At 40.6% G+C, this 26,411-nt stretch overlaps 1 protein-coding gene and 1 long non-coding RNA gene across 8 annotated transcripts in view; one reads left to right on the top strand and one right to left on the bottom strand.

The window, feature by feature from the left end:
• Positions 1-26,411, bottom strand: part of LOC124412801 (protein sprint) — a 69,650-nt gene that overhangs the window by 3,647 nt on the left and 39,592 nt on the right. For 3 of the 7 annotated variants that reach the window (XM_046892920.1, XM_046892925.1, XM_046892926.1), the window contains 10 exons: positions 10,543-10,672; positions 7,998-8,189; positions 5,397-5,581; positions 5,046-5,224; positions 4,761-4,838; positions 4,074-4,666; positions 3,267-3,981; positions 2,604-3,074; positions 2,312-2,453; positions 1,671-1,927 (listed from right to left, as the gene is read on the bottom strand). In XM_046892920.1, the coding sequence (XP_046748876.1) occupies positions 1,671-1,927; positions 2,312-2,453; positions 2,604-3,074; positions 3,267-3,981; positions 4,074-4,666; positions 4,761-4,838; positions 5,046-5,224; positions 5,397-5,581; positions 7,998-8,189; positions 10,543-10,672 (2,942 nt within the window). Of the gene's footprint in view, positions 1-1,670; positions 1,928-2,311; positions 2,454-2,603; positions 3,075-3,266; positions 3,982-4,073; positions 4,667-4,760; positions 4,839-5,045; positions 5,225-5,396; positions 5,582-7,997; positions 8,190-10,542; positions 10,673-19,325; positions 19,760-26,411 lie in introns of those variants that run through there. The other 4 variants (XM_046892924.1, XM_046892922.1, XM_046892921.1 and 1 more) reach the window with 4 other exon arrangements.
• Positions 22,793-22,959, top strand: LOC124412804. The gene is made up of 2 exons (XR_006929815.1): positions 22,793-22,827; positions 22,865-22,959. It is a non-coding gene; the product is annotated as an uncharacterized LOC124412804 (long non-coding RNA).

The raw sequence follows: 26,411 nt of genomic DNA, 5'->3' as shown, positions 1-26,411 counted from the left end.
TTTATCGCGTATTAATACAGTCAAGTTTTTCAACGATTTTCCAATCGGTACTTTATATTTGAAATATATTCCTCACACCACGGATAGTGGAATCATTCAGTAAAACGGGCAAAACCATTGATAATAGCTTGTTAAATTCTTTCACTCCGAAATTATATACGTCAAATACTCCGCAAGAGTTGAAACTTGGTGCGTTGAGTAGCCATGAATTTCCATTTACGACTGAAATGCCTTTGCTTAGGAACATCCCGAGGAAGACAATTGAACGTAGGCAGTGACTAACTGTACTTTAGAACTTGGTGGTGGGGATGAAGCAGATGTTTGAAATCGAATTGTAAATATAGATGATTTAAACCAATAAACCAGTTTTTTTATTATAGGGTGGAAGTAAAATGCAGCTTTGCTATTTGTATACTAATCTTTCTCATGTCTCGGCACGTGTAGAAAGAGATCGTGTAATGTTACGATTATCTTCATACATAATAACATTGAGTTGATGAAGTGCAGAAATGAAAACATTGCACATTATACCGCTAGCACGCGTCAAGGCAAATTACAGTAAAGTGATGAAATGCAGATGATTGAAACTAGTTTACTTAATAAATCTTTGCTCAGACAAGGAAGCCTATGTACATTTATTTTACGAAACTTTATATGATAGAACAAATAACGCGTAGTAGAATTTTAAGTTAACCGTCGTGATATTACACCGGAAGACAAATATAATTCTACAGAATATTGTAGAAAACTAACGAACAATAGAGTCCAAAAGTCACTAGTAGTGGCTTTGTAAAGTCTCGTTAACTTAATCAGGTCAATATTTAGATGATGCAACATTAGTTAAAGTTGCAACTGTTGTAAAAAATAAATAAAAATCGTTCAACAAATAAAGAAACGATTTCTTAGATGATTAATTTTCAAACCTTTGAATCGTCCGTATTACGATACGATACTGCGCAGTCGATTACCAATGATTCCGAATGAGAGCTGAACTCTTCGTGATCACTTCAATGGTAAACCAGGATGTTCACTTCGCACGATTTTGACGACAAATATGAGCATCGTTTCAAATAATAAAATTTTCATATCAAAAGCGAATAAACTATTTGAATCAACAATATTGAACTCAACGAATCGTCGATGAGTCGATGTTCAAGGTAATCATTTATTTCGAAGAGTTGTATAAACGTCATTATTGATGAATTTGCAAACTCGGAAAAATAGAGGCATTATGTTTTCTCTATCTATAGTCTTTACATTCTAAAATATGCGTGTATTTTCCATCGTACAGTTGACGGGTGAGAGTAGAACAATAATTGTACTGACGACTAAGGCAGGTAGATGGAATTAAGTATTTCGGACGGAAACCCCAGTAATTCAAAAGATAATCCGGGTTAAAGTCCGAACTCGGGAGGCTTACAGCGATGCCGTGCTCGTATTCAACGTGCCGAATTCCCTGAAACGCGGTTACGGATTAGGTTCGAACGCATTACGAAAATATGATTTTCCTTCCAGCATTCAAACATTTTATTGCCCCGTTTCGGGGTAATTCGAAAACCTGAAATAACACTTCGAGTATAGCACCGCCTTAACGGTACTGCACCTTTCGGCATACCTGTATAACTAAATACTCAAATATATCGGAGTTAGCACCCAGAATGTCAACTTACATAGAAGTGGGTCTAGACGTTCCTTGAAGCTTTTGTTTCGTTTTATTCTTTCAACGTCGCTTTCGTCAGTCTCTATCATAGTTTCCCACTCAGATGGATCGTAGGCACGAAGATCCATGCATCTCCTCGAATCCGGTGTTTCAACTCTCTCATTTTTTTCGTTTCTCTCATTCCTCTTCTCAACGTTATCGTACGACGAATTCCGATCGCTACCGAGGGTTTCCATGGCATCCGGAGGTCTCAGAAACTCAGGGTACCTGCACAAGTAATTGTAACGAGTGTCTTATCAAAATTGTACTAATCTCATATCGAGCACATTATCAATGTCATCAAATAATCTCCATCACGACACAAGTGTTTATTTTGTTATTGCGCAATAGATCTCTTGTCACAGTTAAGGTCGAAAACAGTAATATTTGTTACAACGTACGTCTATTGACTGTAGCTGACGTAGTTTGTGTATTTAGTGCATTGTCAACTAAACTGGCTTTATTTTTCAAGCGAGAAACACGAGAAGTAAAATACCGAAAACGCTTAAAACGAAAAATGGCAGTGCTGCTCTATAATTGATTGATTATTTTTCAGGAGCACAACTATCACTGTCAATCCTGTGAAAGTTATTACTCGAAAATATTTTATACCTTTGAAGTATGATACTCTGAACAGTCAAGGTATTTCCAACAGCATCCCTTTCCACATCTTCGTCTGGGAATTTCCTGGCCATATCTCCCTCATAATCGATGTCACAGTCATAATCTGGTTCGCATTCTTCTTCTTCATTTCCTGCAACAACAAACCAGCTGATAATCATCAAGATTCCTTACCTACATCAAGATTATTACTCTATAACTTTGCTTCCATATCAAGTAAGAATGTTCAGACACGTATACTTGTCACTTATTGCATTTTATCATCGCAGAAATCACAACTCACCGATAAATTCCCAGCTAGAATCAACAGCCCAGGAAGTGTCATTGAACATTTTATTTCTAACTTTAGGGGGCTGGACTGGTTTTGCTCTAGGAATTTTTTTTATCTCTCTGACACCCAGGCGCTTGGCTAAATTATCTACCGAAGAAGATATCAGCGGTGTTTTGTCCTCTGTTTCCTCCGAATCATCCCAATCAATGGGATGAAGCTGATTGGCATTCGCTCCGACAGGGGTTTGAAGCCAGCCAGGTTCGCTGTGACGATATTTGCTGGACACAGGATTGTTTCTCGGACGTCTTCGAGCCACGATTGCCGTACTTTGAGCTATCGCATCGGCTGGTTCTGCGTAAAATGGACTACCCTGCTTCGACTCGGGGGTCATTGGACTGCTGCTCTCAGATTTTGCCAGCATAAGACCCAGCTTGTTTCTAGGAGGTGTCGTTGTGTTTGGGCTACTCAAAGAATTGGCACTGCCTGAAAAGCGACCAAGGTTTTAAAGAAGTTGTACGAAACGGAGTGTCGGACTAAAAAAGGGGCGAAATACATTTGAACCCTTATTGGGGGATTGACTACATAATTCTGTTATTTCTGTCTCCACGTATTCCTCACGAAGAGTTACGTCGAGAGAACAGTCTATAGTTAATAGATTGGAAAATGTTTACTCACAAACTCTGGAAAGCAGATCCGGTCTTTTTCCCATTCCGATTTCCTCCGGGGAACTCGAATCTGAACATTTTAGGCCGTGATTTTCGGCGAAGGGTTTAAAACTGCTGAACTCGGGACTGGTAACTTCTTTGTAGCTAAGTTTCTCCGTATTCCCTCCAGCGATTTTTCTATCGTTTCTCAGTAAAAACTTCTCCTTTTTAAGGACAAATTGATCGTTTTCCGACAGCCTATCACTGGCGCATCGTTCGTTCAGGTCCGACAATCTGTCCTGGATATTAGCGCGATCATTAGAGTTGGTCAGTCGGTCATTCGGGCTAATGACCTTATCATTTTTCCCCGATTTTTCGTTGGGAGACCAAGTGGAGTGATTGGATTGATCGGTCGTATTCCAAATATCTTCATAGTCCGATATTTTATCTCCTGGAGAGCTTCTGTAATACGAGTCTAGTATATCGGATTCCTGATAATGTTGTGAATTCTTTCTGGCCTCTCTGTCTCGTCTTCTCTTAGATTTACTCGTTCCAGAGGGTGTCGTTGGCGACAAAACATTGGGCGTTTTTGAGCCAATGCTCGAGACTATTTTAGAGCTGGGCGAAAGTATCGGGGTCGTCGGCGATAGTGGCGATTTGTTAGAGATGCTCGACGTCAGCGATTTGTTAGAATTCATGCTTTGAGGACTGAGGAGAGAAGTGCTTGGATCCGACGGTGTGGTTTGCTGAAAGATGTGACAAAATACACAATTCGTAAACAACATGTTACAACTACCATTTTCAAAACTGCGGGGTAAGAAAATCGCTCACAACTCACCAGCGAAGTTCCGACGTCTCCATTTTGGTTAACATTAAAGGTGACCGTAGTCGTAACGGTGAAGTTATTCTGACTCTGACTAATCCCGGGTTTCGCCCACCGTGGAGGCGGAGGTGGGGGTGTTTTTACATTTTGAACGAGAGTTTGGTTGTCCAAAACAATACCTTTGACTTCAGGTATAACGGGTGAGTTGGCATTCGAAAATTGATTAAAATTCGATATATTTTGATGGAAATTCGATGTTGACGACGACGTGTTAATTGAGAATTTATTATTTTTCGAAAATTCCGTTATACTTTTAGAAGATTCGAAATTAGCCTTCGCCTCCGAAGGGCTGAGAACGTTGTTTTGTACATTGTGAACTACCGGCGAGGGGCACCGGACGCTTTGTACCAAATTTGGCGAGATTAATTTTTGAGAAAGTAATTTGTCAGCGGTTGAGACTACTTTCTCAACGTTATCCTTTTTTGTATCTAACGGCTCGTTAAACGTCGTTAAATTTAGCGTGTTCGGGGGCGTAGGCCTCGGTTGTCTCGGTAACGACGACTGAAATGATGACGTCGCTATCGTGTTCGTCGGCGACGAATTTGCTGCTAAGAAAAAAACAAAACAAAAATTTACACGGTGATCTAATTTTAGACAACTTTTAGCCAGCTTTATTCATTAGCTTATGTCAATTCAACTCACTTGTATTATGCGTTGAAATTGGAGCAAGATTGAGAACTATACTTTCCGTCGTTGGTGTGTTTGGATTATTGTTGTTACCTGTAAGAAAGTAGGTATCAATTATTATTCATTTTATTCATCAATGCCGAATGATCATTTATATGTTCAAGCATCTTGTAATGCAGATAATATTCACATACATATAAATACAATATACATGTATATAAAATTTGCAGTAAATGCAGCGGTTAGTTCATTAACGCATCACATTGAGGACTCGTGATTGATTACAAAAGATAAACTCACCGCCGTGAAAGCTGCTCAAACTTGACGTATTGCTGCTACCACTTTCGGGAGGTTTCGGATTAGCCATTGGATATCTCCAAAACTCTTGGCCCAAAAGTGCGAGTGAAGAGAGTTGTTGCCTGTTTTTAGCGTCGCGCATTGCTCGTGGCAAAGTAAGCTGCACAGGTAATTCGTCACTGCTTGCGAGAAAAAAAAAAGGAAAAGAGAAAAAGGGCGATTAAAATAAATAAGTAATTTCCACCGATTTTCGTCAATTTCAATGGATTAGTGTGTAGGTAATACTGGTGACAAATGCCGATAATTATGATAATGAATAATCGATAATTTATTTACGTAAGTGGATTTGCTCACCAGCATTGGGAATAATGCGCTATCAATGAGGGGATATTGTCGAATCTATTTTCACTGGTTTCCAGGCTGAGCTGGCCCCTGTTGGCCTGGATCAAATAGTGCTCGATGTAAGGACCCTTGCCTGAGGGAAGTCTCACCGACAAAGCCATTGTGTCGCTTTGACTCGATTGTCGTACGACGAAATTCTGACGAAAAGAAGCAAAATGAAAGTATATTATCTGTTAGAGAGGCATGAAAATAAACAGGACCCCTTCGAAACCTTTCATCCTCAACTATAAACGCATTTATAGTAAAAAAGAAGAAGAGAACAAAACTGTGATTACAAAGTCAAAATGAAGTGAAAAAGAGAGGTGAAACACCAGCAGGGGAGAGTTGAAAGTGTATATAATACGTGTATTTACAACGCCTCGTACGCTGGAGCTGTTAACAAATTGCTTTCGGTCTGTGAAATGAAATTGCCGTGATTGCTTCGTCGGTGTCATGAATAACGGATATATACGGATATTTGTGAAGAAACATTGCATTCTTTCCTCGAAGATATTCAAGCGTAATGGTAGGTACTTATAACAAACCGCACATCACCGATAAAATGCAAAAATATATTGTGCAGAGTATAAAAATGTTTAACTGTGATGAAGATGGGAGATAAAATATTGTCATCATATTAAATTGTGCTACAGGGCGAATGTTGGAACATGTTTTAATATTAAATCTAATTGAATCATGCAACAAATTGTAGAATTGTAGACGCAAAACGTTCCGTTTTAATTCAAGAGAAAATTCGGATTGCGCTGTTCGCTGCAGTGTGTTATAATAACTCGTCGATGTACTTCCAATCCGGTGGCTTTTCCCCGGTTCAAAAGTTTTAGACGCTGCACTTCGTCATTCCTACGCATAGTATACATATAGAGAGATTAATTGTCGAGCCAGGCTGCATTGTTATTTGACCGTTCATTCAGCGAACATAACAATTAACGGAGGTTCAAACAATAGGCGAGACGTACAATGCTTAAAAACAATGCCTCTCATTCGAAACCTGCATTTCCACGCTGATTACGAGGGCTTTTGTTTTTCCAACTAGAGAGAGAGAGAAAGAGAGAGAGAGAAAGAGAGAGAGAGAGAGAACAGAAAAACAATCACGGAAAACGAGAAAGAAAAACTTGCTTCTTGAATACCGCCTCGCAAAAATCGGAAGTATTATTCGCAATCAGACATTTCCACGCGGTTTAAAATTTCCAACTGATTTTCATCGCTGCGAATTACAAATACATACGTAAGATAAAATAATAGTAGAAGTAAACCGCGAGTGGAATTCGTGTCGAGCTGTTAGAGTAGAAACCATCAAGATATCACGTGTAACATTTTCGTACAAAAAGTTATGAAATAAGAGAGGCGCAGACGTTTGCTTCGCGTTAGATCATTGCGCGTGATAAAAAATATAATACTGAACCTTTACAATTTAACAAACTGTGTCAATGCCAATTCTGACGTGCGAAAGAGCTTTGTCTCAAAACAATGAGGATTAATTATGAGAAAAGAGTTAAGTGGCCAATGGTGCTTGGTAGAACAATATTCAAGACAAGACACGATAAATACTCCATCTTTCGTAAAATCTCAATTCAAAAGTACCACGCCGGTGGCATTTTGAAGGTGTACATCCGACGGATGAAAACATGGCAGTAAAATGGTAATTACATACGAATACTGCATAGTGTATCTACATATGTATACATGATCTCTCGATTAACAAACAGAAAAGGTAGGCAATTTACCTAACATCTCCCACGGGATAGCAGAGTTTAATCTCAATAGTCGTTTAGATTATGTTCTGGACAGAAGCCAAGGACTTATCCTAGAACTTTTCGTTTGATAGTCTCCACGCAGCAGCATCAGCTCAGATATCGCATGTCGCGGGTGTAACTCGCGGAGGCATATCGGGATTAAGTTGTAGCACTCATAGAGCTCTCCCTCTCTATCTTCGCAGAGTTTGCCAAATGGTGACCGATAAAATTAACGTCGCCTGCCAAGAGAAGAAAAAGAGAGAGAGGGAAAAGAAATAAAAATAAAATAAAAAATAGTGCAGAAATTTTCCACAGCCCTTTATTCCTACACGTACGTATACGTATATGTATACGAAGACAAAAACCTTCGCAGATCCAACGTAATCTTGTTAAGCCCCCGAAGTAAAGCCCTCCTCGGCAGTCTTTCAAGAGATACGCGAAAACGCGGAAGAGAGAAAAACTCAACCTCGAGGGAAAGAGGCGGAATAAATTATTTTTTCTAGGATATAGATCATACGATACACTCAAGTTTTGTAACGCAATTCGCGTAGTAGGGTAGGTATAATATCAGAAATATCTAACGGGTGTAATACATTTGCATGTTATACGTCATCGTTCACATACCGTGTTATTACATCTTTGTACGAAGCGAATCGTAAAGCTTTTTTTTTTAGCGTTCAATTGAAGTGCAGAAAGAATGTTTATTGTTATCTATATTCTTTGCCTATACATGCAGGCAGATACAAGTGAGATGTAATGATCGACGAAGCTGACTGCTAGAGATTAGGATTAAGATCTCTAGGTACACATGAATACTTACACCCTCTTCTTTTCCTTGCAATAAGTGGAATGCCCCGGCCCTCTGAATACCCGGGAGGAACCATATTGGATGGGAACGAATCAGCCTTTCGATTAGGGTGATGTCACAGGCAACTTCGCTTCCCGAATGATCCGAGGAACCCGCCGAACTACCGGTGCTGCCCGATCCTTCGGAGGAGAGCGACTCCTCGCTCTGAAAATATTTCATTATTATTAAACACTCGTAATGAGGATTATTATCATATGTCAGAGTTGGTAAAATACTGTAATAAAATTATCAAGAATTACACGGGGGTTTCTTAAAGCGCAAGGTGTCGCGTTTTTATCGCATCTTTTGTCTCGTAGGTACTGAGCTGATCTCGTAAAAGGCGGCTTATGCCTGCTTCATTACGCTTGTTGCGCGCCGGATCTCGTTTTAATTACTGTGTGTTACTAATTACCATTACGTGGTTATGGGGAGGACGGGGAATGAGTTTCCGTTTTCTAAATTGCCCGTCGACTCTTTCTCCCGTCTCGACTTTTTCGTCACGGGGAGCATAAAACTTTAAAGAGCAACAACAATTCAGCAGACGGTGGATAATCCTCGTTCGAAAATTTACTCTCATTTGAAAGCCGCGCAACTTGAGAGACTCTAAAAGTATGATAGAACACCGCAGGTGCATTCGACGACGCTTCGGATATTTTATTCTTTCACGCGAATATGTAAAAGCACCAGCAGCTGATTTCACCCCAGGGATCCGGATCGTTTGAAACTGTATAAAAACGATAGTCAATATTCGAATAGAATACGATCAACCCACCCGTTGAATACATATAAAAATGACGGGGTGAATACGTAACTTTTGAATATTCGACTTTTATTATCATCAAAGTTGTTTTTCAGCATCGATCACGGTTAAAACCGAGTTGCACCTGCAGTAAATACACATCGGTATATATTTCGTAAAGGCTATAATTGCAAGGAGAAAGAAAAAAATTGTCAGATATACTTGAAAGATTTTTTTGCGATAATATTATTGTATTAAATTTTTCAAACGGATTTTCCTGATCGTTATTATTTCGTGCATAAAATGCCCGGGCGATAACAAATTTCTTAACATCGTCTGCAAATTGTGATAAAACTCGGTGTCTGCAGGGTAGAGCCGCGGTATATGGGAATATCATATAATACGGTATTAGAGTGCATTGTCAGCGACCCCACGTAGGATTTACACTTCGAATTGCGGCTTAAGGGGATGCCACGCGTGAAAATCTCCATATTTATCATTGCGGCTACCGGGCGATTCGCACGGTTTTTAGTTTCGGCCTAATTATTCAAAATTATTAGTTAACTGGGTGGCTATGGTTATGCAGATCGGGGAAACCGACGATGATAAAATGTTTATGCATGGAGCGCCTGATTGTCGCGTACACCGAATCGACAATCATGCGCCGTTTTCAATTCCAGTCAATTACGAATTCGGCGTAGGATTTCGAGAAGGAAAAAAACGTTGAGTGTGAGGTGAAGGAAAAATGAAAAAATCGAGCATTTAATTGTACAACCACTCAAAACTGATCCGAAAAACGTGACTTCCGCCATCTTGAAGTTAAATTTGCACGCGGGTTTTAAATTCGTTCGTCTTCTGAAGCCAGAAATCTATATTTTTTTTCGTTCGTTGAATTATATATTGTATGTATATATATATGTACTTTGCGGAGGCAATTCGTCACCGGATCGCGAAGATCGTATTTTAATCAGAGTTTTTGTGGCAGGCTTCCTACGACAATTTGATCGATTGAAATTGATCATAAAGTGAGAAGAAGCCATTCAAGTCCGCTCGACCTTAAAGCAGTACTGAAACGAATAAGGGAAAATGCATTTGACAGCAAAAATAAAATAAAATTGAAGTACCGTCTGCAGTTGAAAACCGAAATGGATTTTTAGCGCATTGTCAAACTTTCGATGCTTTTCCCATGATCAGTTATATTTTTTTTTTCTTCATATATATATTAAAAGAACTTTGATCAGACAATTTTTTCAAAGCACCCTCTATTCCTGAAAATATTAACGAAATGCAAAACAAGTTTTATTTTTTGCACGTCCCTAAAATTTTCGAGGCGAGATGAAAACTTTGCGGATCCGCAATTAAGGGATTTGCAATTAGCTTCGCGTATACGGCTATTTAATTCGACAGGCAGCTCACGTCCGCGTTAAATCCCGTTACGTATAAACGGATGCCGTTCCATCAGTCTGAATTGCAAATGAAATTAAACGAAGTGTAATTCAAAATCCGTAACAGTTTTTCAGGCTCTCACAATCCCGGCTCGTTAAGCTTGGCTCTGACCGTCATTCACATAAAAATTAATATGTACATAAATATTTAGTGATAACAAGCGCGCGAAGAGTCGACTTTTGTTTCCACCCTAAACTTTGAAAATAAGGAAAAATCACGAACACAATGTATTCCAGTAACACGGCTATTAACCTTTTAAATTATTCGTTCCGATAATAATTAATGTATCAATAATCCGGGTGTAACGGCTAACAAATACCAAGACTTATTTACCTGTACGTGATGAAGTTGTGCAAGCTGTCGGTGTTGCAATGGAACAGGTAGCGGGGGCGGAGTGCTTGGCGAATTGATGACCTGCACAGTGCCATGCTGTTGTAAGTAGGGTTCCAGGAATACATCACTCCTGCAATAAAATCGAGACGGAAATAATTATTCGCTAATATCGATGACTAACTCGATACGAATAGTAATTTATTAACACTAAGCGTCACGTGTTTAACTGCAGTTTCAACACGTGTTATTACAAATGTCAACGGGGTGTCCAGTTATTTGTGAAAACGTAATTCCCTGAGAATTCCAGGTTTTCTAGACAAGAATCATTATTCAGCCGGTTTATTTTCATGAACACAATAAATGAAAAATGCAATAGTCATAGGAAGATGAATATTTTATATTTGACTGGAGCATAGCTCATTTTGTGAGGCGAATTTGTAAGAATTCGCTGGCACGTGCAATTTTAAAAAAATCAGGGCTTGTTTTATGACTATTGTCTGAAAGTTGAAGGAAAAATTTTCTTTCTCACCAAATAGCTAAATTTTTATGAACCTAGGATGAAAATTAGTATATTCCAGATACGACATGAAATTTCAAATTCCGAGATTACCAGGTTTTTACCAGGGGATATCAAATTCCCTGAGAATTCCCTGATTCCATAATTTCTACGAATACTGGACACCCTGGCAAATAAATAAATTATGCATCAAGTAGTTATACGCAACTCCCTGCATACAATTTTTCGTGTATTTTAGAGCACAGATGGAATTTTTCAATTTTATTAAAAAACTGGTACTAGATTTGCGCGAAGGAAATTCGCTCGAATTCCATCAATCATCATGAACGAACGGTTCTGTAATAGATAGCAGAAAAAAATAAATAAATAAAAATAAACCTCCGCACCTATTTCCCCGCCGTTTCTATACATGCATTCAAACGGATCATTTCATCTCCGGAACGATCCATCAGAGCTTGATGCACGGCGCCATGAGTAGTTATATCTGGAAAATCGCATATAGATTTCCGTGTAACCGGCGCGTATAATCTAGGTTCGCTCTGGAAGTAAAGACGCCGGTATAAGGGGAGCCGGTTTCATGATTAGTACCGATTGCCGAGGAAATGTGCGTAACGCTGCTGCATCCATGCGTGTAAAGTAACGGTCGCGCGGTTCCATGAACGTCACATCGGCACAACCGCTCTCAGTTTTAGTCTCGAATTAATGTCTATAATACTAATGCAATTGCATCCGTAACAAAGGGTGATTCATATCGTAGGTACTCTGCAGTACACAGCAGCAGTCAGCACAACGTCAGCCAGCCCTCGGGACTTCCTTAAAGCGTTAATTTCCTTTTGCATGAATGAAGTTCTCTACGTATATCTCGTCGTCTTTCATAAGTCGCCTCAAGCAACGTTTTCTATCACACTTATACACACGCGTGAACCTTCTTCAAGCGATCAATGCTCACAAGGATGCTTCTTTTCTTCCTTCTTCCTTTCCCCATTTTATTTCGCGTTTTCACCGGCACTTTCTCTCAAAATTCACCCCCACCCCCTTCCCTTTCCCTCGATCTTTCTCTCTTCTTTTTATCCGCATGAGTCACTCCGTACATCGAAACCAGAGCGGACTGCACTGGTCTATAGATACTGCAGACTGCACGGACTATATCTATAGAAATCCCAACCCCCCTCCCCCATATTAGCCAGTGGGATCCGCAACTACGTCCAGTTCCCTGAGCACGGCGATAACGCGTCCGTTTCCCTATGTCGTCGGGGTGATTGAGTCGAGTCGAGTCGCGGGGTGATATATACGGAGAAAAGAGTATAGAACTTTCCATCCCATTGAATCTCCGGGTTCTAATACGATGGTTATAGAAATTGCGAATGATTTGAATGTTGCAGTTAACGTCAAGGTTGCATAATCCGATTGATCTTAAAAGTAAAAACATTTGTAGGTAACCATAGCATATTGAACTGTTACGTACGTACCTATATATCTACTCGAGAGTTCCGATCATCACGTGACAAGCGCGATTCGTAGACTGTTATCAATTATAGAGATCTGAATCAACGATCTGTACAGGCAACAAAGCAAGGACACTAACACGTTACGCGAGTTATGAGTTATGCAACGAAGCGGTGTATTATTATTATCATTATTATTATTATTATTGTTGTTGTTATATCGTAGTCTGCGTTTGACAGGTGACATTCTTCTCGTGTACCTACTGCCGCAGCAGCCTCGCGTTATTTCTCGGCGGTGTCGGTGACTCGGTTCCTCGTCGACGTGTTGGAGGCTAGCCGGTGGCACGGGCCGCGACTCCCGGTGTGTTTGTCGTCTGTGAGATCAGATGGGGGTTTCCATGGCGACGGGAGGTTCTCAACACGTGGTCCTCCTCCTCAGCCGGTGAGTCGACCTGCGCTGGTCGAACCTGCAGCGCGTTCCGCGTGCATCGCCAATCCGCATTTTACGTATTAATGAGCGCTGAATAGCAGCGCGAAGAGGGTATGCAGCCTGCTTTTTCATCTTCTTTCGCCCCCCTAGACCCCCCCGCACTTCGTCTCCCGTTATGGTGCAGCTTTCATCTTCCTCGTGCTGCTAATTCTCCCCCTCCTTCTCGCAGACCCATTTCGCAAACCACCTCGCGAAAAGCCGCGATGTCCTTACTCGAAGGACCTCCAGGACTACGGTCAATTTGTTTTCAAAAGAGTCCCTCTTTCTTTATACGCGACAACAGCAACAGAGGGTATATTCCAACAGCGTCATCTTCATCCCTCTGCACCGGCGATCCCATTTGTCCTCAGCTCGGCGACGAGTGACTCCTTCGTCCCAACGATTATTTATTTTCGCCATTTCCGAGGGCTCTATTGTACAGGTCTCTTCTCCTACCACATACCTAGAAAGGGCGATGCGTTCTGCGTATAATCGCAGTTTTCTTCTTTCTTTCTTTCTCCTCCGCAGCTGTTATGCTGCACCACCCCTCGATTTATAAATTGGCCATCGTTTATTTCAATAATCGGGAAGAATTTCAATCGTTATTAAATGTGCAGAGAAAATTATCAAGACTGTTTACACCGTGTTTAGCAGTGAAACAAAAGTAAAAATAAAGACAAAAAGAAAGAACTATCTGTGAGATCTTATTTTTTTTTATAGAATTTCATGCCGAAATCCACAAACGTGTGATCCACACGAAGAAACTAGCTGAACCTAAATAAGTACAGTCATTTTAAAAGACTAAAACTCAAGCCGTTTTAGCATGAATTACGCCCGATGCTTTTATAAATACCAGAAACCCCCGTGAGAAAAGAGAATGTATATACATACATACGTTACAGGTATAGGCGATTCAAAACCGAGGAGTAAAAATGACGAGAGGATATTTTGGCGGGTGGAAATAACGCGGTGAGCCTGTTACAGAGTTGATAGTCCGACCCCACGTATTACATTGGTACTAATGACACTCGGCCGGAAATATAGCAAAGGTTCGTTTTGCGGTGGTGCGTATGTCCAGAATTCAGAAATCTAGTTGGGATACGAGAAGGTCGCGTCGCGTCGCGGAAGTCGTGCGGATAACGAACGAGGAAGGGACGATCTGTCGCTTGTCCTTTTCCTACGTAGGATGTAGCTGTATAGGTAGAGTGGCCGGTCGTATATTTGCATAAATAAGAGAACGGAAGTTCAAACTGCGTCTCTTCGTACAGACAGGTTTGTCATATATGTATAGTCGTGCGCTACAACAGCCTTCTCGGTATTCAAAGCATGAACTTTCTTCGAGGCTATACCGCTGCAGGAACTTGAATCCTTGCTGGAGAGAAGCGCCAGTCGCGTTTTGCCTCGTTACAATTGTATATATACATACACATACATGCACACCTACACGCACGTCTCCTTGTAACCGCGTTTGAATTTCACGACGTGAACTTTGTACCAATTCCCTGCAATCTTCCATAAACCACGTTCTCGGGTTTTATACATCTAATATTATACGCGGTGTTAATACTATCGCCACGAATTTTCTTCGAGTTTTGTACAATGAATTTTAAAACTGAAAATTGCCAACAGTTAGAGAGTGAAAAATTATGTTTCAAACCGAATTACCCGTACAGATATTGATCATATACTAATTTTATTACTTCCATTATCATGCATTGAAAGGATTTAACCCATTTAGCAGTGAATGAAACCCAGGTGTGACTATATTTACAATTGAATTTTGTATGAATGTTTTTTTTTTCTTTCTTTTAAATGTCAGTTACTGCAACAATTACTGCAATTAGTGCGACACTGATTGCACCAATTGTCGCTTCTACCCATTCTACACAACCTGCTTCCAATTTTTGGAAACCCGCCTATTTCGTGCGAATTGCACGCGTGCAGTGCGTAACTGGGATCGCTATAACGAACGCAAGTAGAGCACAAACGCACAAACGATGTGGTAACGTTCAATTGTCGCGGCAGTTATACGTCACTGCATGCGTATGCATATTGTATACAAACCTACATACGACACATGGGTATATACAGTATGCATCAAACACGTAAAGAGTGGGAAGCCGTTGTGTTTCGTTGGAAAGTGGAGCAAATTTGAGAAGCGTAAATGAACACGTACCGTAGGTTTAAAGCGTCGTAATTTCGAGGTTTCCTTTACCTCGTAAATTACATTCGACAGGTCGTAAAATCCTTGAAATATTACAGTTGCAAGCTTTCGAAGCGAGCAAATACTCACTAATACCTATATATGTACATGCAAGTCTATACATGTATACATTATACACACACGCATAAAATGGCATAAACAATTTTACGAATTGCTTCGAACAAGACAGAACAATCTGCATTCGCTGCAGATCTTCGTTGGATTTGCTTTCGCTACATTATTACTCGGTTTATAATTAGACAGGGCATAACGTATCTAATTTATGTGAAAGTTTTATAATCAAATATCAAGTATATATATGTATATAGTTGCACTACTGCAGCTATACCGATCCAGTGCAGCTATTTTCCATCGCTGACGTCTGATTCGAGTGGAAATTCTCGAGTGTGGCAGTTGACACTTTATCGGCTGAATGAATGTGCATCTCGAGCGAGAGAAAACTCCGTTAACCAGTGTTTGAAATTAATCTCTGCAGAATTCCCTGAATAATCGAAGTGGAATAAAGTGGATTATGTGAAAAGGAAAAAATTCAGAACAAGGGGCGAGACTTTTGAGGGCAATTTGTGCCCACAGACGTACGCTTCGCATCGGCCATGCCCTTTTCGCTTCGCAAGTTTAACCATTTCATATTCGTAAGTAGCTAGTGACCATTGTGTTCTGCGGCCGTGAGATGAAAGTTGAGTAACAAGGATACGGGTGTCCTGGCTCCTCGCGTTAGTTCGGAATAGAATGAGCCCGACACGTCGAGTTTCTTCTTCCAGTCGTTTCGCGCACGTTCTCCAGAAAGCCGAGCAACTATGAGCAGACCGTTGTCCGGTTGAGTTTAATAAAGAGCGAAAGGGTGCAATAAAAAAGTATAAGAATGAAAGAAAGAGAAAAAAAAAGCAAAGAAAGTAGTGAGAGGAAAGAAAAATCCTGTATACTGTAGGTAATTCTCGCCATTCGGCAGCAGCAGCAGCAGCAGCAGCAGCAGGTGGCTGATGTGTTTTCAATTTCCCGAACAAATTTTCAATCTCGAAGGAAAACGAATACCGCTGAGTGACATCTGATTTCGCATTTTTCGAGCTGCGGTAACCCGCGAAAAGGGCAGCAGCCATTGCTCGTAGTGTCATGCAGAAAACGAGAATAAAGTGCATACAGGGAGTTGAACAAGATCAAAGTCACAAAGAGAACAGGCATGTAGGGTGCACGGTACACCATGCATGTACCCCTTATACACGTGGCGAACGTGAGGTATACCTGTAATAAAAAAGGGCAACGTAATGCCGTTTTATTTAACAGTTGAAATGAAATTGTAGAGTCCTCGTCGTTAGGATTGTTCACGAGTAGAGGGAGGTGGAATAAAACGCACGGGTGCATCAGTGGTCTGCACGAGTTGGCCAGGTTTTTTCATCTTTCATTGTCCGCATTAACCTTTGATGTTACAGAAAGTATTTTTCATCCCCCTTGACTCCCGCTTCAGCTCTGTAAAATGTGTATTATAAGGAGGACTTTCTAGGTGGTAAATTCGACGGGATATTTCGATGATCGCAACCCTTTCCGTGAATGCCATGCAAGCGGAACACCCTCCCGCTGCTGTCCCATGTAATACATACAAAGCCATGAAAATCCCCCCGAGATAGAAGCGAGTTTCTCCCGGGGGGCAATCCCCGACTCTCCGTCATCTCGATTTCCGCCTCGTTCTGGCATACGCCTGTCTTTTCTGCACGTGTGTACGTACGTAAGTATGTATGTGACGTTGTAACCCAAGAACCGGGAGCAAATCTTAAGTTACAGACGCACTCGAGGCAGTGCAGACCGCGTTGGCTCAGGACTCGCGCGATTTCGTATCGCGTTCGATCCACACGCGGCGTGCTTGCAGGTATACGACATTCACGCATAGCTCTTGTAGTAGGTGTTCAACCTACGCCCATGCGCCGGTTGCCGAGGCAGGCCGGTTTAAGCTTTAATTACCTGTCGGACAGGCGACACTTTGCGAGCCAACCTTACCATCCTTACCATGCATCCTTACCCGCCGCGCCACTCGATGCCCCGATTCGCTTGGTAGGTCGTTTCCGATGTCGGCATATTCGAGGTATGCTCCAGCCTCCGGATCCTCCAGGTCCACCTCCGAAGTGACGTCATCTTTATCGTAGATTTTATTACCCACCATCGACCCCACGCACTTCGACTTCCCTACTTTCGACTCCCTTACGGCCCTATCGCTCGGCGATGATGTGACATCAAACAGCCTCGCTAATCAATAATACTCAGAGCGAGAAATATCGCTGAAGGTTTCTCTATCACTTTCTCTCTTTCTCACCACCCCCTCTTGATTTTCGATAAAAAATTGTTTTCCTATCGCCTCGACGCGCCGATATTGTTGCGTTAGATGCTTCGCCGTTTTCCAAACTGATACGAATATATAACCTTTTTGAAAACGTATAGTGATTAGTAAAAATAATTACTCATTGTTGTTCACTGTTCTCGTCCCGCCAGTTCGTCGATTACATTGCACTCTCTGTGATTTTTACCAACTATCTAAAGTTTCAAACACAGACTGTTTTCCTCGGCTTTCTTTCCTCTTCCAGCTTCGAAAAAATGTTCGTGATGAAAACATAGCAGAAACGAACGAACCGTGGTATGATATCGATTGCGGCATGACGATATAAGTGAAAGGAGAGAAGGTAATCACTCGCAGATAAGGGACTCGGTAATTTCGACGCCATGTTTAACCGTGACGTGGTAGTGGTAGTGGTAATAATTGTTTTAGTAGACTAAAATTTGCTTCCGAGAAAAGAGAGAGAAAGAGAGAGAGAGAGATTGAAAGAGGCAGCGAGCAGCAGGGTTAAAAGTTGAAAGGTAAATTGATCGGGGAGTTTTTTCGGTCAATGATCACGAGGGACCTCAGAAAAGATTCCCGGGACCTTTAAGAACTCTTTACGAATCCCTCACTGGTTCAACTTTTCCAATCTCTCGGACCGACTTGTGTGTACGTAGGTATACGTATAGCATAAACGCACGTATAACGTACCGTGTAGAAAAGTTTCGATGTTCTCTTCTCCTAATATTGTTTCCGCGATGAGACTCCATCCGAAAAACAAGGTTATATTTTAGACGATCTATTCTATATACCAGTGGAACGAATTTTCCCTAAAATTAATTATTTCCGCTCCTGCAGGTTGTAGTCAAAGAGTGCTATTCGTTGAGAAGTTTGACGAAGTTTATATTCAATTTCGCACAAAGTATATAGGTACGGCCGTCTGATTTTATACCTACTTTCGAAATACGAGTGAAAAATTACTCGAGGAAAAATGTGCACCAGGCTTTGTAATTGTACATTTTCCGAATAATTATCTGTCGAATAACTGAATAAAATCGAAGTAAAGAAATATTTTCCGGCGACTCGTGTTCAGCGAACGACGGTGATCTCAAGGTGGATTTTCGCAGTTTACTCAAAAGATGTTTACCGTTCCAGTATACGAAACCGGAAGCCGTTTCACGCAGGTTGGAAATATGAAACGTTATGAGAAACAAGATACAGTGGTGAATAAAAACAGGATAAAACAAAAGAAGTGTGTCTCTGTATATAGAAACTTAAAAACAAGCATTGCGAGAGTAATGCTGGATCTCTAGCATGACAAACAGAGGTGACAAAAAACCCGTGCAACTGTCTAGAGATGAATAACAAGAACCTCGTGTATGTGAGAATAAAAATAAGAAATGATTCATTTACTCGGCGTAATTTAGTTTCATTGAGAAATCGAGAAAGAAAGAGAGAAAGAGAGAAAGAGAGTTATTCCCCTGCACGAGGTTACGGGGATTTTCGGTTAAAAAAAAATAATGAATCCTATCTACAGTCCATTCACCGTAACTGTAGACTAAGCAGCTTACGCGGTAAGCAGCTTAACTTAAGAATAACTTTAAGGGCTTCGAAAGGCTGCCGGAGGAGGGTAGCTTACTCACTGTTGCTATCATATTTCAAATTAACCGACATTGATTAAAATCGATTTCTGTTATCGCCTTCATACGAGACGATTCCACGCGCATCGTGGATATACTTTCGAGGATGCTTTGGAAACGCTGGTTCAAAGGAACGAGATTTCGACATTCTTAAAGTATCGATTAACATAAATTTCATTTATTTACCTTTTAACGCCAATTTCCGCGTAGCGACCTCTCGTTGATCTGACGGTGGGTCTTGCCGAATTCTGATTAGTGTACAGCGTCAAGATGTCGTTGTTAATGTTGTTTATAATCGGCGGTAACATTTTTTGAAAAACACTTCATCAAACAGATTTTAGAAAGTAAGAAAAATTCCTCGTTGTTAATATTAATCACAATAGAGTGTCATTTCTTTTTTACTTTCTCAATCAGTCGATATAGAGTGTTTCCGCAGTTTCCGTATTACGTTGAACAAATTTAACACGAACAGTTGACGTTCAAGTTATAGAAGTGCTCCTTGATCTGTGAATATATTTTCGAGAATCTTGTCATCGTTGAATATCACTCTCAACATTTCGTCGCACGGTTACATCCTCAAAGCTCCAAATTGCCATTAATCCCTTTCCGTTTATTTTCTAATTTCTTTCTTTTTTTTTGTTTTCAGAAAAACTTCATTCCAGTTCATCCATCCGTCGACCTGATGAAATACGAGGCGGAAGAAGAGGCGGAAAACTTTTCGTTTGACGGTGAAAGCGGTGGAAAATAAAATAAACAACCAAATAAAATAAAATATTCGTAAATCTGCGTTAATTACTTTCCATTTTTTTTTTTTTTTTTTTTTGATTTTATTATTATTATTTTTTATCCCCTATGCTCTTTCGCTTCCCAAAATATTCTTTCATCATAAAAATCCAAATATACGTTATATATATATATATATACATACACACACACGTTACAACAGCGACACGCACAAGCTTTTTTCCGTCTTCCATTTCACTTTTTTAATTCATTCCGATTTTTAGTTTCGTCGCGATGATTGCGTAATGGGATGAGAGATGAATATACCTTTACTTTTGCACGACTCGATACGGTGTGGATAAGTTTCCTTGATACGACTTTTCAAGCGTGAAAAATCGAAGCAGTTTCATCAAAGTCACTGTAGAAATTCAACGATCGTTAAGAAGAAGCGAGATTCAAGGCGAGAGTTCCAGATCTAATTTCGTTAGCCGGAGCAAACTGGCTCTTTCTCTTTCTCTCTCTCTCTCTCTCTCTCTCTCTCGACATCTTAAATTTTCACGCGACTTCCCAGGAAGAATAATAACTTGGAGAAGCGCGGGGACAGCGAAGGGACACCGCAACTGGAACCTCTCTAAATCTCCCGACTTCCTCTTTCTCAACTCCAAAGTCTTAAACGGTCCAGCCGAAAACGATTTGCAGTTAATTTCCCGGCGCTTGGAATTTCGGAATTTAGAAGAAATGAAACAAACCGACGTAAATAACGAACCTCGGGCCGTGCGTCGCGGATTGATTCGCACGCACATTGACTCGTGTAAATTGACCAACACACTTGTTGGCAACACGCGGACTCTGAACAAAACCACCGCGTGAAAGTTGGACAGTGGAAATGATAGACGACATGATAACATGCCTCATAGCTAGACTGGCCATATTCGACTTGGAGAGAATTGCTGCGCCAGTCCACACCTTCCACTCGATTCAAATGCCTGAATAGAAAACGTTTGATGCTTCAAAGTTTCGTGTTCACGACAAGGAAACCGGGAGTTGTGAAACGTTTCGTCCATCGTATATAATTATACTGATCAAACTTTGCTACGTGTCCAAAACTGTTTCTTGTCTTTGCTTTTTTCTTTTTCAAAGATACAAAAAGTCGCCAAGGTTTGGGCAATCGCGTTTTACCTCGCTCTGGGCAAAAGGAAAGAAAGACAGCGAACAAGAGAGGGAAAGAGAGAGATCTGGTTGGTCTCGCTGCAAAGTAAAATTGGAATGATAATTAAACAGATCGCAGAGAATGAGCTGGTGGTCTTGGTGTTAGGAATCACGATTTAATTGGATACGCGTTTGATTTGATCCCACACCGATCGCCGTCCCTTCTTCAGCTTCTCTCTCTTTTCGTTCTTGATATATACGTATTCGTGCCGCAGGTGAAAAAAAAAAGCCAATCTCAATTCGTAGAAAAATTTACTTCGTTTTCTCTTCATCAAAGCCGCAGTGCAGATGTAATATCAAGTTCTCGAATCCCGAGTCGTCTGCGTGAATTTCTTATATCGTAATTTGAAAGTTTGAAGAATTTTCTTGTTTTATTTTTTTTTCTCAAAGTTTCTAATTAAATTCACCCTCCACAGTGGAGTATAATTATTCAGACAGCAACTGTTGAAAAGTACCTAAACGAGTTTTGAAGTTGTAGCAACGTTTTTAGTTTTTATTAATTTACATTATTTACTCCTTTTTCTTATCTCGTGTGTTATGCATGCACACAATTGGTTGACACGGTCACGCTGTTTTTTTTTTTACTTCTCACTCTTCTTTTCTGTTTACAAAAAACAATCACATATCTGCAATCGAACGATAAATGCGTCGTTGCCCAAGCAGCTAGCTACCAACGACGCTGTTTGAAACCGACAAAAAGATGCAAATAAAAGACTTCAAGTGCTGATTGAGCAAGACGGCGCCCGTATACCAGTCCGTTGGTCGTTGGCACACGAAATTAGGTTTATGAGTAAGAAGATATGTAATCGGCGCCTCTCCATCATTATTTTCGAACTGGTCTCGCGTTGATTTTGCCTAGGAATTTGATAAACTTTTTATTTATTTTTATTTTTTTTTATTTTTCAACGCGTTTCATAGATTTGCTCAAGCTAATGAAACCTCGGGACTGAAACAACGTTGCAGGTATTGCCAGCTCTTTTTCTATCCGTCTCTCTTTCTCCTGCTCTACATATACTCGAGGACTTTAAGCCACGCTCCGGAAGGTCACTTGAAAGGGAATTAACGAAGTAGAAAATATTTGCCGAGCATTCGTCCGCGAGTAATTGTTACACAAGCAAATACGCGTACAAATTTGCAAAATTGGTTCATCAGTTTCAGGGAACCTGAGTTACGGCGAATTATTTCGGGAGAAAAATCAGCAACTGGAAGCATCAAACGAGTCCTTTGGCTAGCGAAGTATTTCGGGATAGTTTTTATGAATCATCGTCAAACGTGACCGTTCTAAACGAGGCAATAAGTCAGCTGCATGTATATATAATGTATGTATACGTATATATAATATAATATAATTACATAGGTGTGAACATGCAACGTTATTAAAATTTGAAGTTTTTTTTTTTTTTGTTTTTTTTTTTGAAAGGGATTAATTGGCAATTGGTGAAGATTTTTACAGTTTATGGAATGCATTTAATATCATTCGCAGTATGAATCACTTATTCTTACAACTTCCACAACACCGGGATAAATTTTGTTTTTCTCTTCGAGAGAAATAAAATTTCTCGTTTATTGTTAGTTTCGTTGTCCCCGGTATACAGATGCGTGTGTGTGTACGTGTGTACGTGTATATACGAATAATAATAATAATAGAGTAAAAATTATCGTCGCACTGTTAAAAAAGTTTGTTTCTTCGAACGAACCACGTTGGTGTATATTATAATACAAATATTTCATACAATTTTACTTCATTCGGTAATGTGTAGAGAGACGTGTTTGATTTGATAGTTCCGAACGAGATTTGCCTCGTTTTTATTTATTTCTTTCTTTCTCTCCTCCCTGTTTAAATTCAACGATTAATTAACAAACTATTCGATTATTCTCCTGAGCCCACGGACCCTCGACACACGCTGTTGAGCGTCCGAGACGCCCGTCGACGTCGGACTGGCGTCGCGACGCTCTGTACCGCGAGCGTATCTACGATACTATGTGCCGGATAAATTTTCACCGCGTTCTCTCGGCGAAGCTAGAGAGAGAAAGAGACAGAGAGGAAAGTGGGAGACAACGCAGGCGCGTATCCATCCTCTACCTCCTCGTCGTCGTCGTCGTCGTCGTCGTCGTCGTCGTCGTCGTCGTCGGACGTTCCGCGAGCCACTATTTCATTGTGGATTTTCTATTTATTTTGATATATCTACCTATGAGACGGGTGTAGGAAAAGCGCGGAGATTCACGTCGATCATTATTTTCAGAATTGTGGTTTTCAGCTTGCCGAGGCGGGATCTGGGAACGACGGAGTCCGCGTCGGGCACTCGATTGCGGAAAGCGATTGCCCCCGTTAAAACGCGCCGCGGCTCGAGGAGACCAAAATAAAAATCAAACATGGCTGGCATTCGTTTTTTATCAATGAAATTACTAGACTGTGACAACACCGAGGCGACTTCCTAGAGATTAAAACTGTCCCCCGGACATTCTCTAACGCGGAAAACTCATCTCGGAACGATTATATTAGTTTTTTATTTAATTCTGTACAACCGATCGTCGCGAGTGAACTGCTCAGATATGCAAATTGTGGTGGAAAAATTTTTCTTCAAATTTACCAATCGATGAGGTATGGATGAAAAAATTTGCCCGATAACTGTGGAGCAATTTTTCAACTTTTGAATAAAAATGAACAATAAGAACGTTAAATTATTGTCACTTTTTTAGTGAATATAGTTTCGGTTTCAGCGAGATTCCATATCGACAAGTTCGTTTGATTGTAGGTATATTCTAAAGGTCCCTGACTTTTCGGAAACGGTATCGATTTCACACCCTTGTGGATTCGCAGAGATACGAAGAGAGAGAAATTGAGAAGGGTTGAAAAATAAGAATTTATTTTTCGCATATCGTAGTTTATGAAGTTGTCTGTGGCTTTTTCCCTAGACGAACAAGAAAGAAACTATGGAGCGGTGGCCATGTAGAAACTTGCGAGATTGTTTCAGGAAGAAAAAGCTTCATACCTACCGACTGCAGTATGTTGCTAGGAGTCGCGAGTAGATACGAGACAAGAAGCTTAGCGAGCAACGTCTGTTCGCTTAGGTAGGTGCAGGATTGAGTCGAGCGCTGGTGCATCGTTGAAAGTCACAAACCGCGACACCGAAGATTTCCAACGATTTATTGAAGATTTATACCATTAAAGAGAAAATGCATTTATTTATATACACATATAGGAGATGCAAGATACACAGGAGACAAACAGAGCGTGTATCGCCGACATTGTTGCTCATTGAATATCAGCGACCTGATATTTCAAGTGTACCTATTTTGAAAGCAACCTCGTATAACCGTTCGTAAACAGCAATGTTTTGAACTAGATAAATTATACATCAATACTATAGCTGTATCTAAAAAGCGCGTTTCCGCGATACGTAATATTCAATACCTACCCCATCGTCGTGTCGTTTCTACGTCGGATTCTTGCGACGAATGTATATTGACAATCTTATCGCGTGTACCACCGTGTAAAATTACATTTCAGGCAAAACACGCTGCAGAAAGCTTGCGGTTGTTTTTCACTCGACTTCACAGTAAATATAAAATAAAGAAAAGCTTTGCACAGCAGAAGTTTCAGGTACTTTAGAATGAGATATAAGATGGAGTAAAATTGCAATAAATCTGCGAAGAGAGCCGTACACCGCGGTTTCTTTTCACAGACAGGATAATGCATGGAAAAATATCGTGTCCTCGGTCTCTTATCTCTCGGATCCCCCCCCCCCCCCCCCCCCCTTCCCCAGGAGGCTTCATGTAAGTATATAATATAAATTTGCAATTTGGTAAAATATATTTTCTTCCGTTATCCTTGTTCAATTCTTCCTTGCCTTTCGTATAATCTCTTGGTAATTGTAACTTTTACAAGCATATTAATCCGTGGGTGACGCGATTTCATCGATAATGATGTGTTCTCTCTCTGAACATCGCAAGAAAACGAAATGGTTGTCGGTGGGATAAAATTGTATACGATGCCAAATTGAAAATCCAGCTATTCCGCAAGGGGTTCGCCTCAAAGGTCGTGCAGGGATAGTCCGTTGCCGAATTTCTGCACCGTCTCGCTGACATATTTCACGTTTTGACAGTGGCGCAGTGCCTAAAGGAGCCGCAAACGTAGACAAACACATACAGGAAGGAGAATAAGACAGCGGAAAAGAAATGATAGATAAGAAATGAAAGAAATGGCTTATAGGACAGCCGACAAATGGTTCAACAGATAGGAAAGGAAAGTCTGTTCTCTGATCCAAGTTTTGCCCCGTTGGGGTTTTGCCCTGCATCCGCAGCTGTATACGTATAAGTAATGCGGTATAAGGTAACAAATAAGACAACGGACAGATTTCCAAGAATTTATCACCGGAAAATTCGTTCATTCTTATATATATGTATCGTATATCCCCCCACACACGTGATGCACAGATGCGTCTAATGGCACCCTAAACGGACGACGAGGTCTTCGTCGGGCTGTCATACCGCAGATTGAAGATCACCGGTTAGGTGTCAAGTGTTTCCCCACCGTTTCGTGGACGATTTTTGGTTGTACGTAAACATAATTTAGAATGATTGATACGGGGGAGATTTTTTCCGATATTTACATACAGCAGGTAGTGAGATTCTTGGTGCGATATTGAAGAGAAGAATTAAAAAAAGCTATAAATGCCATTTTTTTTCTCTCCGATTGGCACTTGCAGCCTTTCTCAATTCTTCTCTTCAATTTATTTCGCTTGTATAGGTTGAGAACTGAACTACGGTTGGCGCCACAAGCGCATGTAATGCAGCACGAAACTCGAGGACACTCGCGGTAGGCGTACGAACGGGTTTAAGTGCAATTGCAGAAGATGACGTCATCGCTGAACGAACGGAGAGACACAGTCGCTAGTTTCCTACTCCTTCGCTATTATATGTATACAAGATATAGGAAAACACCGTGCATCTTTCATTATAAGTACGCACTATGGTCGAAGTTGTACCGATTAATTATACATAACGTCAAGTTTTCTGCAGAGAATAATTTTATGTCGTGGTCATAGAGAATGGAATAGAATAGAATAGAATAGAATAGAATGTTCTTTTATATCCAGGGAACGTTGGATAAGAGAAGTATAAAAATTTGAGAGAGAGAGAAAGAGAGAGATAATTCAACGTTACGCAAAATGATGATAATTGCAACAATAATTTATCAGCAGATGTTTAAATGGCGAAATTCCAACGCGGTGTTGAACCCCTCCGGTCGACTTTTTCATGCGTGTAATAAATTTCCACGCACCGAACGGTCAAAGGTATTTAACGCGAGCCAGTGAGTGTACCAACAGTAATATTTTA

Source organism: Diprion similis, chromosome 12 (assembly GCF_021155765.1).
Source record: "Diprion similis isolate iyDipSimi1 chromosome 12, iyDipSimi1.1, whole genome shotgun sequence".
Lineage (NCBI taxonomy): Eukaryota > Metazoa > Arthropoda > Insecta > Hymenoptera > Diprionidae > Diprion > Diprion similis.
This window is presented reverse-complemented; position numbering and strand designations above follow the sequence as displayed.